The 15271-nt window shown below is 46.0% G+C and overlaps 1 protein-coding gene across 1 annotated transcript in view; it reads right to left on the bottom strand.

Moving 5' to 3' along the window:
- Positions 1 to 12116, bottom strand: part of ALOX5AP (arachidonate 5-lipoxygenase activating protein) — a 32333-nt gene extending 20217 nt beyond the window's left edge. Inside the window, exons 1-2 of the mRNA XM_079776016.1 lie at positions 11985 to 12116; positions 4880 to 4979 (exon numbers count right to left, since the gene is read on the bottom strand). Of these exons, the coding sequence (XP_079632142.1) occupies positions 4880 to 4979; positions 11985 to 12054 (170 nt within the window). The 5' untranslated portion in view covers positions 12055 to 12116. The remainder of the gene's footprint in view (positions 1 to 4879; positions 4980 to 11984) is intronic.
- Between the last annotated feature and the right edge of the window lie 3155 nt (positions 12117 to 15271).

The following is a 15271-nucleotide window of genomic DNA, read 5'->3' as shown; positions in this document are numbered from 1 at the left end:
TCAGTAGCATTCAAGAAACAGTGGCTATTCTTGCTCCAGTGTCTTCCTTCTTAGAATCCCTTATTAAATTTGTCTTTCCTACTGACAAATATTTATCATTCCAAAATATCTTTTGTGGAGACTTTTGAGCCATTTTTTCTTGCAAGACAAAACCGACAAACCCATTTTTGCTCTCATTGCCCTGAGGTCTAACTATGAGCTACTCGGCAGATCTGGCAACAGCTCACTGCGCTACATCCAGTTTGCTGTGCCACACCATCAGTTTGTTGTGCCAACATTTTGATGGAGAAAAGAACTCGTTGTTACTTTCTCTTGCACTTTTCTTCACCTTTCAGAATGAGATATGGAAGCACTCAGTGTTTTGTTAGTTAGTATTGATTAATTTAAAATAAGTACATAAGAGTAGTTGTATCAGTACTAATTAATAGACTCAATGTACATCTATCACCTTCAAACAATTGTAAGGGAGTCTAGAGTGGATTCTGAGAGGTGCAGGGAAGAAGGAACATGAGGGTGGCATTTCCCAAAAAGCATTTTGTAAAACCCCTCCCCTTCTTTTAAAACCAAAAATCAGTGTCCCTTAGCACAGTGAAGGCTCTCAAAAAGTTTTGCTGTACAGAACTTATTCTTGTAACACTTGTCAACAGCACAGGAACTTGTCAACTATGAAATTAGGAAATCAGACATCTCCTCTCTGCAACCTGTGTTTACCTGCACTAGTGGGGAAGAGTCTTAGGTCCATTAACTGATATTTTTCTCCAAAAAACAAACTTTGACTGCTGTACCTGTGCTCATCAGCTATGAATAGGACTTTGAACTATGACTTATACCCATGAACAGAGAGTCAAGGTCAAGATTTCTTTTCTCTCAAATGCTGGCTCAGGTCTGCCCTCATGGGGATGGGGTTGAGGAGACCATTAATGGAGGCCAAGTCTGAGCTGATGGGCTATACTTGGCTGTGATGTCTGTTTATCAACTGCCCCACAATCTTGAACTATCTCTATCAGTCCACAGCCATATCTTATACTGAAAAAATATGCATTGGGCTTTTCAATCACCAGCACCATTTATCCTTCCTGCTACTTTTGCCTTCATAACCAGTCTCTAAATATTTAGTATCATGAAATTCATCAACCAAAAGTGATTATCATGCAATCCTCTGATAAGTATATTTTATATAATTATATACACACTGGAGGCCCGATGCATGAAATTCATGCATGGGGGGGGGGGGGGTCCCCTCAGCCCAGCCTGCGCCCTCTCCAACCTAGGACATCACTCTCACAATCCAGGACTGCTGGCTCCTAATTGATCACCTGCCTGCCTGCCTAATCACCCCTAACTTCCTCCCCTGCCAGCCTGATCTCCCCTAACCACCTCTGCCTGCCAGCCTGATTGCCCCTAACTGCCTGCCCTGCTGGCCTGGTCACCCCCAACTGCACCCTCTGCTGGCCTGGTTGCCCCCAACTGCCCCCCATGCCAGCCTGGTCACCCCTAACTCCCCCCCCCACTGGCCTGGTCGCCCTTTACTGCCCCCGCTGCCGGCCTGGTTGTCCCCAACTGCCCCCCACTCCCCGCCAGCCTGTTCACCCCTAACCACCTCTGCCTGCTGGCCTGATCCCCCCTAACTGCCCGCCCTGCCAACCTGGACACCCCTTACTGCCCCCTCTGCCAGCCTGGTCACTCCCATCTGCCCACCCTGCCGGCCTGGTCACCCCCAACTACCCCCCCTGCTGGCCTGGTCGCCCTTAACTTCCCCACCCTGCCAGCCTGGTTGCCCCACGCAGCCTGCTGTTCAGTTGTTTGATCATCCCTCACTAACCCCCCTGCTGGCCTTGTCACCCCACGCAGCCTGCTGTTCAGTCATCCGTCTGGTGTTTCAGTCATGATGGCCCCTGGCTTTTTATATATTAGGATACTACTCTCCATTTGTATATTAAAAATGAGTAAATATAGCCCTAGCCTGTTTGGCTCAGTGGATAGAGCATTGGCCTGCAGACAGCAGGGTCCCAGGTTCTATTCCAGTCAAGGGCACATACCTCGGTTTCAGGCTCCTCCCAGGACCAGGGTGTGTACAGGAGGCAACACATCGATATTTCTCTCTGTCTTTCCCTCTCTCTTCCACTCTCTCTAAAAATCAATGAAAAAATTAAAAAATAACAGTAATAAATAAATAAATTTAAAAAAATAAAAATGAGTAAATCTTAAGTTTTTATTTTTTTATACAGCAAGGTTAATGACATTTTCTTTTCTTGCACCCTCAGGACTCACTTTGCACCCTTCTTTGGTACTTTTTTTTTTTATATATATTTTATTGATTTTTTACAGAGAGGAAGGGAGAGGGACAGAGAGCTAGAAACATCGATGAGAGAGAAACATCAATCAGCTGCCTCCTGCACACCCCCCACCGGGGATGTGCCCGCAACCAAGGTACATGCCTGTGACCGGAATTGAACCTGGGACCCCTCAGTCCGCAGGCCAACACTCTATCCACTGAGCCAAACAAGTTTGGGCTCTTTGGTACTTTTGGAGGCCCCTGTAAAAGATGTGGCTGGGGTTTGCTTTCTACTGGACTAACACATCACCCTGTTCTGTAGCTTTCAAAGGCAAGCAGACTTGGGGGCTGTGGCTTTCACCAACAGGCTGTGCCTTGTTGCATTGATCCCAGCACCTTCTATCACCCACCACAGGCACAGACACACACCTGCTGTTAGCTGGTCAAGGAGGAAGTGTCTTTGTAACAGAACCACAGCAGTGTCTGGGCAACCTTTATCTTGCAGGAATTCTTCTTTCCTGTCCTCCCTTCCTCACAGCTCTCTCTCTCCTCCTCTCATTCTCCTCCTCCTTATCCCCAGTCCCATAAAGGTTAAGTGGAGAAGACATTTAACGATGCTGGTTTTGGGAGCAGAGGGCCCCAGCAGCACCAAAGGCCCACCATGCTCTTCTAGTTCCTTCTTATGTCAGGAATTCCACAACATTGCAGAACCTCCAACCACCCTCCGACCACTACCAAATGGCACTTCCGCAATTTGAAGGCTGGCGACAGGCAAGGTGTGAACACAGTGACTTCTCAGAAGCACAGCTAGTTCACTCCTGGGAAGAATGGCAGAGACAGACAGTCCAAACTGCTCTGTTGTTTCTTCATTACCAGCAAAAGGCAACCTAATTTCTCCCAAGGGACAGTGGAATTCTGTTGCATGGCCAAAATGCCTAACCTCTTCCAAGTAGACAAGCTGAGGAGTACTTAAGAACACAACATAACTGGTTAGGAAGTAGTGATATGGGAGGGGAAAAGTTTCTCTTTCCAAACCTGTGGAGGAATATTAGTGTTTACTTTGGACTCTGTGTTCAAAGAGGTTTTTATGTCACCCCAGGTCAAAGACACCTTTGTTACAGCTGTTTCACATAGATTGTGACTGAAGGGAGCATAATCTCCCTTTGCAAGTGGTTGATGGCACCTTGTGTGCGTTCCCTACTCTCCTTTAAATGGATCCAAAATGCCTACAGCCACCAGATCTTTACATTTCTTCAATTGATTCTGAGAATTAATATAGTGAAGGCCCAAATGTTAAGATAGAAATCTCCCTATAAGTAATTCAGCAAAGGATTTCCTTGAGATCAGGCTGCTGGAATAACAGGGAGCAAAATGGGGGCCAGAAAATCAGCTTGGGATGACTCTACAACTGTTCCCAGGAGTGGCTCAGACCATGTAGGCCGAAATTTAGAAGCTTGGGGGCAAAGGGGACTGATGATGAAAAGTGGCAATGGAGAGGAGGACTCCCCCTCCATCTTTCCCATTCCTACATCAAATTTTTTAAAAAGTAAAAATAGCTAGGTGAGGCAAAGGACAGAAGCAAAAGTGTGTCAGGGAGTATGATGAAGGCTTACCCAGCTAAGACCCTTCAAAGTCACTTTAATTCTCAGAAGCCATCAGTAGCCCTGTGTGTGGAACCTTTCCCCAAGTTGCTCCCTCAGAGCCTCTGACTCTAGGATGACTCCATCTTTGTGTTTGCTTGTGCTGTTCTTGCCAATCTAAAAGTCCTTTCCTTGGGTGGCCATGATTCCTCCCTTGGAAGGATCTCTAGACACATCAGAGTTGCCTCCAAGCTGAGCCTGAAGGTCATTCACCAGCTCACAGCCAAGGCCTTCCTTTTCTACAGGCCTCTAATCACAGACACAGAGGAGCAGCAGAATGCTGGGCTGAACCCTCTGTTCAAATGCATTTTGCACAGAGGGAAAATGAGGGTTTGAATAAAATCCATTGCATCCCAAATAGCACCAGTTCCTTCACTGGACTGTTCCAGTGTTTTCAAACAGTCTTTATACTGAAAAGCAAAGAATTAAAAGTGGGAAAGCCATTGCATAATCCTCCCATTCTTTCTGTTCTTGTTCTGGTTGCTCAAGGAGAGCAACATTATGAAAGGTACTGTGTCACCTCCAGATTTCCACCAAGGGACTGCAGGGTCGATGAGTGGCAGGCTGCTGCCAGTAGGTCCTGTCTGTTGCTTCTGCAGGCGGAAGGTGAGGAGTGTCTGGTTTTCATTGTATTATCTCTGCACTCACCACACAGGAAATTGGTCAACTATGTGACAAAATGACTGGCTCCCAAGCTCTGGAACAAGGAGGAGTTGTAGAGATCTTACCCCTCACCCCCAGGGTCCCCACTTACTTTCTTTTAATACACTTACTAAGATGGTGAGGGGTTTTCACAAAGCCTCCCAGGGGGAGTTCTACTTCCCCTGGGAACCCTATCTCCCTGGCATTGAGAAGGTTGGGCCACACGGACATGTGGCCTTGAGGTTGGTTGTCACTCCAGTAGAGAGACCCCGGTGCCCATGCCCCCACTTTGTTAGTCAGCAGTGTCAGGGTTTAGACTCACTTGGCAGTGTAGACTCGCTCAAAGGCAAGTGTCCCTGTCCTCTGGAAGCTCCGCCCAGTGTGGGTCCTGCTTTCGTGCTCCACTTTGTGGGCGAAGAATCCTGCCAAGAAAAAGGTTTGCATTTGGGTTATAACCAACATAGTCATGATCCTGCCATCTCATATTAAATGTTACAAAAAATTGGCTTGACTTTCAAACAGCCCAAAATGTCCTCCATCAAATGTAATTTAGCAAAATTTATTCAGCAACTACTCTCCCCTTGGTTTTGGTGGTGCGATTGTGAGCAAGGCATAGCCCCCTTTCAAGGACCTCACAGTTGAAAGAAATAGACAAAGAAGTAGAGCAGAAATTAGCTTACAGTGATTCGTACTAAGATGAGATTGAGTGAGAACACAGTGCTATAGTGGAACAAAGGAGGCAACCTAATTCAGTGTTCGGGTCACAGAAGGATTCCTAGAGGAAGTGACACCTAGAATAAAGTCTAAAGAACAAGTATGAATTAGCTAAGGAGATGGAGGGGCAGGTGACAACAGGGGAAATCACTCTACTCAAGTGGAATGGAATATGCAAAGGTCTGGAGGCAAGAACTATCCTTGGTTCAGTATGTCTATCTTATGATGAGGAGTGGGAAGTGGGAGTAGAACCTGGTTGAATTATAAATGAGGCCAGAGAGATAGATGGTAAATTGTTCTTTCAATGACCTGTATCTATTATCACTTGCCATGAGCCAGACACTTAGCTTGCATCCTAGAACAAAACACACGAAGAGTCTTGGCCTAGGGAGCTTATGTTCTGGCAAGGATAGAATAAGATGAGACAGACCATACAAGCAAACAAAATACATCAATTACAATTACACAGTGTGTGGAGCTATGGACAAAGAGAAGGCAGAGCATGGTACAGGGCCATTGGAAGAGCCCTACAGATTGGACAGAGTGAACCTCAGTGAGGAAACAGTAAGCCAAGGCTTGAAGAAGATGATGGTTGACAAGTATCGTCACTGAGACTTTGATGAGAGCCAAGTTAATAAATTTGGAATTTATTTACACCTCGAGAACAAAGAGGCGTTATTGACGAGTATAAGCTGAGCCATGGTGTAATTAGAAAGCCGCCCTGTTTTTAGTGTGGAGACCATGGAGAAGAGTGAGGAGAAAATGGGAGGGAGCCAATTAGGGTGATGGCTGTGGGATGTAAGAGATGCTGTGGAGGAGACAGAATCCAGAGGGTTTGTCTATACATTGGGTGTTGGGGGCAGGGAGTGAAGGTCTCTTTTTTTCTCCCTTCCCCCTATTTTATTCCTTTCCTCCTATTTCAAGATTGAAAAGGGGGGTGGAAAGTGAGATTGTCATGAATCCATCCACAAGGCTCTCTTTCATAACTTCTTATCAATCTCAGAAAGGTATGGAAAATATGCCTTATATTTGAAGAAAAGCCTTTATGGTTTTCTGCTTGGCAAAAGTGCATTTCTTCCCCCAAGAATGGGCTCATTTTGAGCCCATCTCCAGGGCCGACTTGTATGAAGGGGAATCTACCATATTGCAGGCACTCTAGTAGGCATGGGATATAGGTTCCCTTATTGGGCCAGTGCTGTTCCCACTTTGTAGATAAGGACACTATGCCTCAGAGAGGCTAAATAACGATGTCAGAGTCACTACACTAGGCTCAGTAAAGCTGAAGATCAGATCCAGCTGGGCCTATGAGGATATGTTTTCCTCTCACTGTCACATAGATGCTCACTGCATGGATTCCCTCAGCTACACAAGGTTTAAGCACATGTCTGTCCATTCTGAATGTCTCTTCTTAGTACAAAATTCAGTAGAATATTCTAATCATTGTCTTTCCAGAACTTAAGGTAACATCCTGGCCTCTGAACATGTAAACTGGGACAGTATTAAGAAAGTCGGAGGTTATTTCTGCAACCAGCATCACAACTTGATTCTACTTCCCCGACTCTGCCCTTCTTCCTCTCCTTGCTCAGAAAACAAGCCTCTTCCTGTTTCCAAAGGCTTGCCCTCTACCTGTGACCTTGACCCTGTTCCTGCCACCTCTCCAGGTCTTTGTTTCATTGGTGTTTTGCTTATTTTCTGAACCTTTAAGCTTTTTTCCCCCTCCTTCTCTTTACCCTGGAAACATATTCAGATCTTTCCTACTCTTAAAAAAAAGAAAAAACAAGTCTGTCTCAATCCAATCTTCCAGTAGATCTACCTCTCCTTCCTTCTAAGCTAGACTTGAAAGAGTTGGGCTACCTTTGCCCACTCTAACCCCAGCCCCTTGTTATCCTCAACTATGTTGCAGAAACTGTGCACACAAAGACCATTAACACACTTATCTTGACCAGCTACTAACATCAGGCCAAACCAGGGACAAAACAGATAGAGACTCAGAGAGAGAAGGCTGCAAACCATTCCTGAGAATCAACCACACACTGGGCACTGATAGCTGCCTTACCTATTTTATTTCATGCAATACCTACAATCACCACACATGGGAATTATGATAAGGAAACTGAGTGTCAGAAAAGTTAAATAACTTTTTTCAGATCGTAAAGAAAAATCGTGAGATTTTCGTTAACTGCAAAGTTATGAACCAGCAATGCCATACAAGTCTTTGAAAGAATATTCCATATGTTGATTATTTTAATAGAATTGATGTCTGGATCTCAGGAACAGTTTGCCTGCACAGGAGACAACTATCTGCATTTTAGAAAAAAAAAAAAACATGGCAAGGTAGAAAGATTGAACAATGACAAGGGACTTTAGAAACAAAGACCTACGAGAAATGATTTGTTGAAGAAAGATTGTTACAGCTGATTTTGTAAACACAGAAGCAGAAGGCATAATCTTAAGTTTTTTCGGAGGACAGAAACAGGGCTGATGGATAGAAGTTGTAGGGCAGATTTCACCTCAGTATCAGAAAGAACTTCCTGCCCTGGCTGGGTAGCTCAATTGGCCCCAATATGCCGAGGCTGCAGGTTCAATCCCCAGTCAGGGCACAAACAAGAATCAACCAATGAATGCATAAATAAGTGAAACAAGAAATCTCTCTCTCTCTCTCTCTCTCTCTCTCTCTCTCTCTCTCTCTCTCTCTTTCCCTCCCTCCCTCCCTCCCTCCCTCCCTTCCTCTCTCTCTCTCTCTCAAATCAATCAATAAATAAAAAAATTAGCACTTCCTGGGTAGTGATTTCTTGAATAAATGAATTGAGGCAATATACATGGTGTAAGTGTCTACACTCTGAAGGAAGATTGAATCCCAGCTTCACCGCTACTGACTCTAGAACCTCCAACCAATGATCTACACTCTCTAAGCCCCACTTTGCTTATTTGTAAAATAGGAATACTAATAGTATATATTTCATAGGATGCAAGGATTAAATGAGATAATATAATAACCAGCACAAAGGACTGTGTTTGACACAGAGCAAAATCTCACTACACCTGATAATGGGCAGGGCACGCTCAGTGGATGGAAACTCTCCACTACAGCAGTGTCCCAGGAGGAGCTGTTGAGGATGTGTGAAGAAGATTTCTGTACTGAGGAACTTTCTGAGTCCCTAATCCTGTTGCTAGAGCCCAGGTTGAGTTGTGAGGTCTTCTGATATGGAGGCTCATGAGGCTCACTATGTGAGTGTGTGCATTTGGGTGGGAGTAGCAGGAAAGGCATCAAAAGATAGGTAGTTCCTACCAGCTCTATTCCCCTCCCATCACAATTCTCACAAACCCTTATGACCCTTCTTGGCTTCAAAGTAAGAAGAGATTTGATGAGGAGGTTGTCACTCTTAGAGGAGAGAGAATGATGTTAACTCCTACCACCTTCCCTACCACCAGCAGGACTGAGGGAACAGCTCTCCTGCTGGAGAAAATCTTTTCCCTGCTGTCACCAGTTAGGCTCACCCTCCCCTCCAAATCTGTGACCCACCTTTGCTCCATGTTAAAGCTGCTGGCACTTGGGCAGGAGAAATTGAAGGTTCATTGGATGCTTTTCTTAGGAAATGCCTCTCTCTATCCTCCCTAGAAAAGTAGGCACTGGTAATTCTGGCCTCGCTTTCTTACAATGATATATTTCAGACTTGTTCTGCATGTCCATATCTGTGTTCTGCTGGATCAAGCTGGAAGAGGGCCACATGTTCAAAGATCTTGATGACTAAAGGACGTTTGAGAGGCAGAGGAGGAAGTTCTACCAAGTGGCCGCACCCTGGTCTCTCCAGAATATGAGCTCACACTGAACAGCAAGGCACAGAGCCACACACACCAGCATGGACAAACAGGGACTTGTCTTGGGACAAAGACAACGTGTGCAGTGCCTCACCACAACATGTAAATATTTCTTAAAACAAACAGGAAGGGTTTGGAATAATGTTTTGTGGACAAGGGGGGAAGCACAGTTTTTGCATATTTTCCAAATCCTGTAAGGTAGATCTATGGCTGCTACATGGAGGTTGATTAGAATTGCAAAGAGAGGCTCTGGGACATACATTTGGACTTTTGTGTTTGCCTAGAAACTCACAGAGAAAACAAGCAGAGATGCTGTCTCCCAAGTCACTGGAATTATTCTTGTTCTCCTACATGGCATGTTTAACAGTTACAAACAAAAACGCCTCATGCCTGTGCCTCACAAGGGTGCACACTTGTCCTGAGCCACCCAAGTGGTGACAAGGGCTCTTTCTGTGGCTTTAGTTTGTCCTTTCCCTAAACACTAGGTAGGGCAGCACTGTACAAGGTCACTCTGCTCCCAAGTTGCTGAATATCACAGGGGAACAGAGGAGGGATAGAGACTGAGGTGGGGGGCCATGTGGGGTCTGCCCAGCACAAAAGTCTCCATCCCAAAACAGTAGCTCTGTGCTTGTCCATATTTGTATCTCCCCCACCAGGAAGCCTCCATCCCTCTCATCAGTTGGTGGAACTCTGTGACACCACAGTGTTCTATCTTTATCTAGCTTAAATGGCCTGGAGATTGTGGTTAAGACTTAGACATTAGGCCATCTATAATCCCTCCTCCCTCTTTGTACCAAAGAACTTCTTAATCTCATCTACCAAAAATAATTAAAATCTCACCATCTCTGCTCAGGGTGCACTATGCCATTACAGAGAAGCCCAGCACCCACTCGACAGCCCAGGGCCAGGGCCTGGTGCATCTTCCTTAGGAGAGATGAAGAGACTGTTCTTACAACAGGAGACACTGCAAAAACTCCCTCAACTGCCTGTCTCACCAGGTCTGAACTGAGAGGGAGCAGCTCAGAGTGAAGGCCAACCAACCTCTGGGCTAAGCTCAGTCCTCTTTGCAGGCAGTGAGAAGCTCCCTGGCCAGGACACTCCTCAGCTGCATTGATGGTTCCATGGGGAGGGACTGGGGGGAAGATCCTGCACAGAGCTGAGCCACCACTGTCTGCCTACCACCCACACTGCTGCCTCCCAGAGAGGTCGTTGCAGCTTCCTGCTGACCTCATCTGCTCCCACTGCTCTTTCCCTCCCTGGGGGCAGGAACTAGTGCTGTCGGCTCAGGGAAACAGAACACTGTCTGGCACAGAGCAGGGTCCCTGTGGGGTGCACAGGGATGAATGAACCCTTTGCCCATTGACAAACTGAGGGAGCTCATTGACAAAATGGTGCCCCCATGAAACAGCGGTGACTTGAGGAAATGGCAGCCAAAACAGTCCAGTTGTTCCCTCTCGAGTTGCAACTCTACTGTGTGTGATTTTGTATTAAAACATTTGGGTCAGAAAGCATTATGCTAAGTGAAATAAGCCAGTCAGAGAAAGATAAATATCACATGATCTCACCCATTTATGGAATATAATGAACAACACAAACTGATGAACAAAAACAAATCCAGAGATAGAGAAACATTGATCAGACCATCAAACCTAGGAGAGGGTGGGGGTAAGGGGGATCAACCAAAGGACGTATATGCATGCATATAGGCCTAACCAATGGACACAGACAACAGGGGGGTGAGGGCATGAGTGAGAGGGATGGGGGAGGCTAATGGGGGGGGATGAGGACACATATGTAATACCTTAATCAATAAAGAAATTAAAAAATAAAATAAATTTTAAAAAGAAAGAAAGCTGCAAAGTGCTGTCCCATAAAGGAAATCTTCTCAGAGTGTGCCTCTGAGCTTTGCTCTGTGCTCAGAAGGTTAAATCACCAGTCTCTATCCACATTCAAATTGGAAAAAAAATATCAGAATATCTGAAATTGATGAAATATTCAAATTTCCAAAGTGTGGTGGTGTGTGAACATTCATTACCATTAAGTTATAGAGCTGTCCTTAGTAAGTACTCTCCTTTTTCTCTATCTTACTAAATTGCAAAATGCAAAGCCACTGGAGATACTTATAAAAATAATCTGATGCAGTCCTAACTCAGAACCTTAAGGAGAGAGTCCTACATAGTCCTACCTTTGTCGGGTGTGGGTATCCTGTTTGGCTTTTTAAAACTGTTAGCAAGGTTAATGGATGCACAGCCCCAAACAAACAAACAAACAAACAAACAAAATGTTCCCCCCTCTCTCTCTTTATATAAGTATATAATGCATATGGGAAATGCTTCAAAAAATATACATTGCTAGAGATGGAAAAGTATTACAAAAGATATGTTTCTTCAAAAGAAAAAACAATGATAAGGTGATTTCCCTTTCACAAACCCCAAAATTCACTTTTTTTTTTTTAGCCTACACTTGACAGTAACCTCAGATGCACTGCAGTCAGCCCAGCTACACAGAATAAAGCCCAGTGTCTGAGTGAATATATGTCTCATCTTCCCTTTCTAGGCTTCTTGTCCTCCTCTCTGGCCCCACTAACTAATAATAGTTACAATGCTGATTGCAGGCCCTTCAGTGAGGGTCTTTGAAAAGCCTCCAGATGGCTGCCCTGGCGCTGCAAGCCTGGTTAGTCATCACTACTAAAGTGAAAGAAAGAACAGGATAAGCAAAACACCCAATCTATACGGAAACACACACACCTCTATACATTCAAATAAAAAGAAACAAATATAGATAAAACAAAAGTACAGAGAGAGAACTTAGAGTATTGTGTAAGCCTGACTTTCATACAACTAACAAATAACATTTCCCCTTGTTTTCCCGCCCAAGTAAGAGGCTTCTCTTACCGTTCTGGACCACGCTAATGAGGGTGACAATGACCAACAGGACAATATTGCCCAGGGTTTCTTGGTCCATGTTTGCTTCAAGCTCACCAGCGAGGACTGCTCTGTGCCACCTACGTCTGCACTGTGCAGAAAGGGGAAGTGAGAGCTTGCATTCTGTCTTTCATCATTAGAATTTCTGAACGTCCCAGCACAACACACAGTGCTGCTTTCTCCTTCCCCTCCTCCTCCTCCTCCTCCACCTCCTCTTCCTCCTTCCTTTTCTTCTTCCTCCATTTCTCCTCCTCCTCCTCCTCCTCCTCCTCCTCCTCCTCCCCCTCCCCCTCCTCCTCCTCCTCCTCCTCCTCCTCCTCCTCCTCCTCCTCCACCTCCTCTTCCTCCTTCCTTTTCTTCTTCCTCCATTTCTCCTCCTCCTCCTCCTCCTCCTCCTCCTCCTCCTCCTCCTCCTCCTCCTCCTCCTCCTTCTTCTTCTTCTTCTTCTTCTTCTTCTTCTTCTTCTTCTTCTTCTTCTTCTTCTTCTTTTTCTTCCCAGCCTCCAAAGTGCCCTGGCTTAGTGTGACTGCCAGGAGAAGCAGGGCTAGGGAAAGGATCAGGAAGAAAAAAAAAAAGAAGAAGAAGAAAGAAAATTTTTTATTTACAAAGCACCAAAATGATCTGTGTCCTGAGTACTGCCTTTCTTTTCTTGAATTCCCAGGGGGTGGGAGGAGGTATACTTAACACATGGCAGGGTCCACAGTGGCAGTCAGGTAATAAGGCCTGGATAAATGGATAGATGATGGATGGATGGATGGATGGATGGATGGATGGATGGATGGATGGATGAGGAGGAGGAGGGACATCTGAAAGCAACAAGAGAATTAAAACTCAACCAAAGAATTGAGACAAAGGGCAGAAATAGGGTTGCTAATGACCCCTAAGGAAAAATTCCAAACAGGAAGTGTTATTAAACCCCGCAACTGACTCCCATGAGGTAATTGTGGAGACACCTTCCCTGGAGTCTTCTCAACATAATGACAAGCATACAGAGAAGGTGTGAGCGTAGGCCTGCTGGGTGGGGCAGGTGGTCGCCTGGCAGTTTACAGGATAGCTTTCCCTGGTAAATGGCAACCCCTTGGAAGTTGTAAGAGAAAATGTAAGATTCCTGCAACCTTCATCCCAGACTCAACTCTTTAGCAGTGATTAAGAGGATCTTTTAGCAAAACCTCCCTTGGAAAGAGAATGTTGGCCAATATATTTGGTGGCAGCAGGGATCTGCCTCTTGGTGTGGAAGAGGCCAGCATGGGGAGATAGTCACACACTCCTCTCTGAACAGCAGCAGAGGCCAGCTCAGCCTGAGAGCACGAGGTGCAGAGGCCGGCTGCAAGGGCAGTCCAGGCTGGTCATGACTTGAGCACCCTCTGAGTGCCGCAGCACTAGGAAGATTTTTGTGTTCTTAACTTCTCATTTGTATGTGAGTTTGGTAAGTCTCAGGGACACTTAGGTCCCAGTAGACAAGGAGTTTGACCCTCACGAAATGTTAGTCTGCAAACAGTCATCATAATTCAGTGCCAATGCATTCAAAGTGAAGACCAGTCCCCTTAAAATTGCTCTGATTGCAAATAATAGAATTGTAGCTTAAACTAAGTTGGTCAGGAAAGGAAATTTATTGGCTCAAAGAACCCAAGGACCTGAATAACCAAAAGTTGAAAAGAGTCCAGATGTGATTGGGCCTTGGAGCCAAGGAATTCTTTCTCTCTCGTGAGGTGCTCTCTCTCAGTCTCTCTCAACTTTCTTTAGCTTGTCAGCCTTTTTCTCTCTACAGACCAGTTTTCTCCACACAGTAGAAAATATGTCCACCTCTAACTCTAGAGTACATCTTATAACTTCTGCCACCTATAAAGAACTGACTTCACTCGTCTAATTTTTAGGACCATCTCATTGGCTCTGGTAGTTAGATAACCATTCCTAGGACAACCAGATGGAAAGAAAATGAAAGAACCTGGTAGTTTCCATAGTTGACATATGGTTGAGGGAGATCGTTCCCTAAAGAGATATTGGGGGGTTGGGGAAGAGTATTGGGTACATCCTCTATCATGCTATGACTGTACACTACTTATAATCCCCCTAGGGGACTATGCACGAATTCATGCACCTTGAAAGGAACTGTGGGCCATGAGGCTGCAGTTGGCACAGGGGCAGGTCTCGGCCCATCCTCTGTGCCCCCGTCCGGCCCCTCCCCAAGCGGCTCCCAGTCCCCTGTCTGCTGGCAGCCCTGCTCCTGCCACCACCACTCCCATGTGCTGATGCTCTGGCCTTGCTCTGCATCTGCTGATGGCACAGAGTGACTGGGGCTGGCGCCAGCAGCAGGTGCAAAAGGCAGCTGCTGCCCTGATCGCCCCACAGGAGCAGGGGTAGATGGAGAAGCCCTCAGGGGCAATTGGGACTGGCACCGGGCACCGGTAGCAGGTGCGAGTGGTGGCTCCAGCACCAGCTGTGGGTGCGAGCAGGGCTGGCACCGGCAGCAGGTGTAAGCACCTGGCAGGACAGCGGTGCGCAAGAGCAAAGAATTTTCAGTAACTACCAGAGGCTCACTCTGATGACAGCAACCGCTGCCCCGCTTTGGTCTGGTGCCCCTGCTCACCTGCTCCACCATCCCGCCATGTTCGGCACACACCCCCTGGTGGTCAGCACACATCATAGCAACCGGTTGTTCAGTTGTTCAGTTGTTCTGTCACTTGGTCTATTTGCATATTAGGGTTTTATATATATATAGATATTAAAATGTCAAGTTTTTAAAGAAGTTTCCCTGTCCTGCAGTGTGATGTCTTTAAGGCTCACCCTAGTTTCTCCCCTGCCAGGTGTTTATGCGCATGGTGTGTGCACTTGTGCCATGCTCTGCAGGTACATGGAAAATACATCACCAGAATCCAACATGGTCTGCCCAGATGCCATTTGGAAACCCTGCCAGCTCTGTGGAACTCAGGGAACCAGGAAGAGGCAGCCTCCTGCTTGTTTCCCAAGCCCTCAGGAGCTCCACAAAGGGAAGGGGAGGGGTGCCAAGCAATTTCCACTTTAGCGCCTGGTAACAGCATCTGCCAGGAGGTCAATAGCTATGCCCCCTCCTGTGGTGGGACATCCTGCCAGAGTGGACAGCACGCGTTGTGCAGTGAGCTTACTTCCCTGGGAAGAGCATTTTAATAGTCAGCCAAGTGTCCTTTCAATTACAGTGCACACATTAGGATTCTGGCTGCATTGCAGAGGAGCACTTACCAGAGGTGAAGCCTCTGGAAATGACATTCATCTTAATAGAA

Source organism: Cnephaeus nilssonii, assembly GCF_951640355.1.
Source record: "Cnephaeus nilssonii genome assembly, chromosome: 6".
NCBI classification, from domain to species: domain Eukaryota; kingdom Metazoa; phylum Chordata; class Mammalia; order Chiroptera; family Vespertilionidae; genus Cnephaeus; species Cnephaeus nilssonii.
This window is presented reverse-complemented; position numbering and strand designations above follow the sequence as displayed.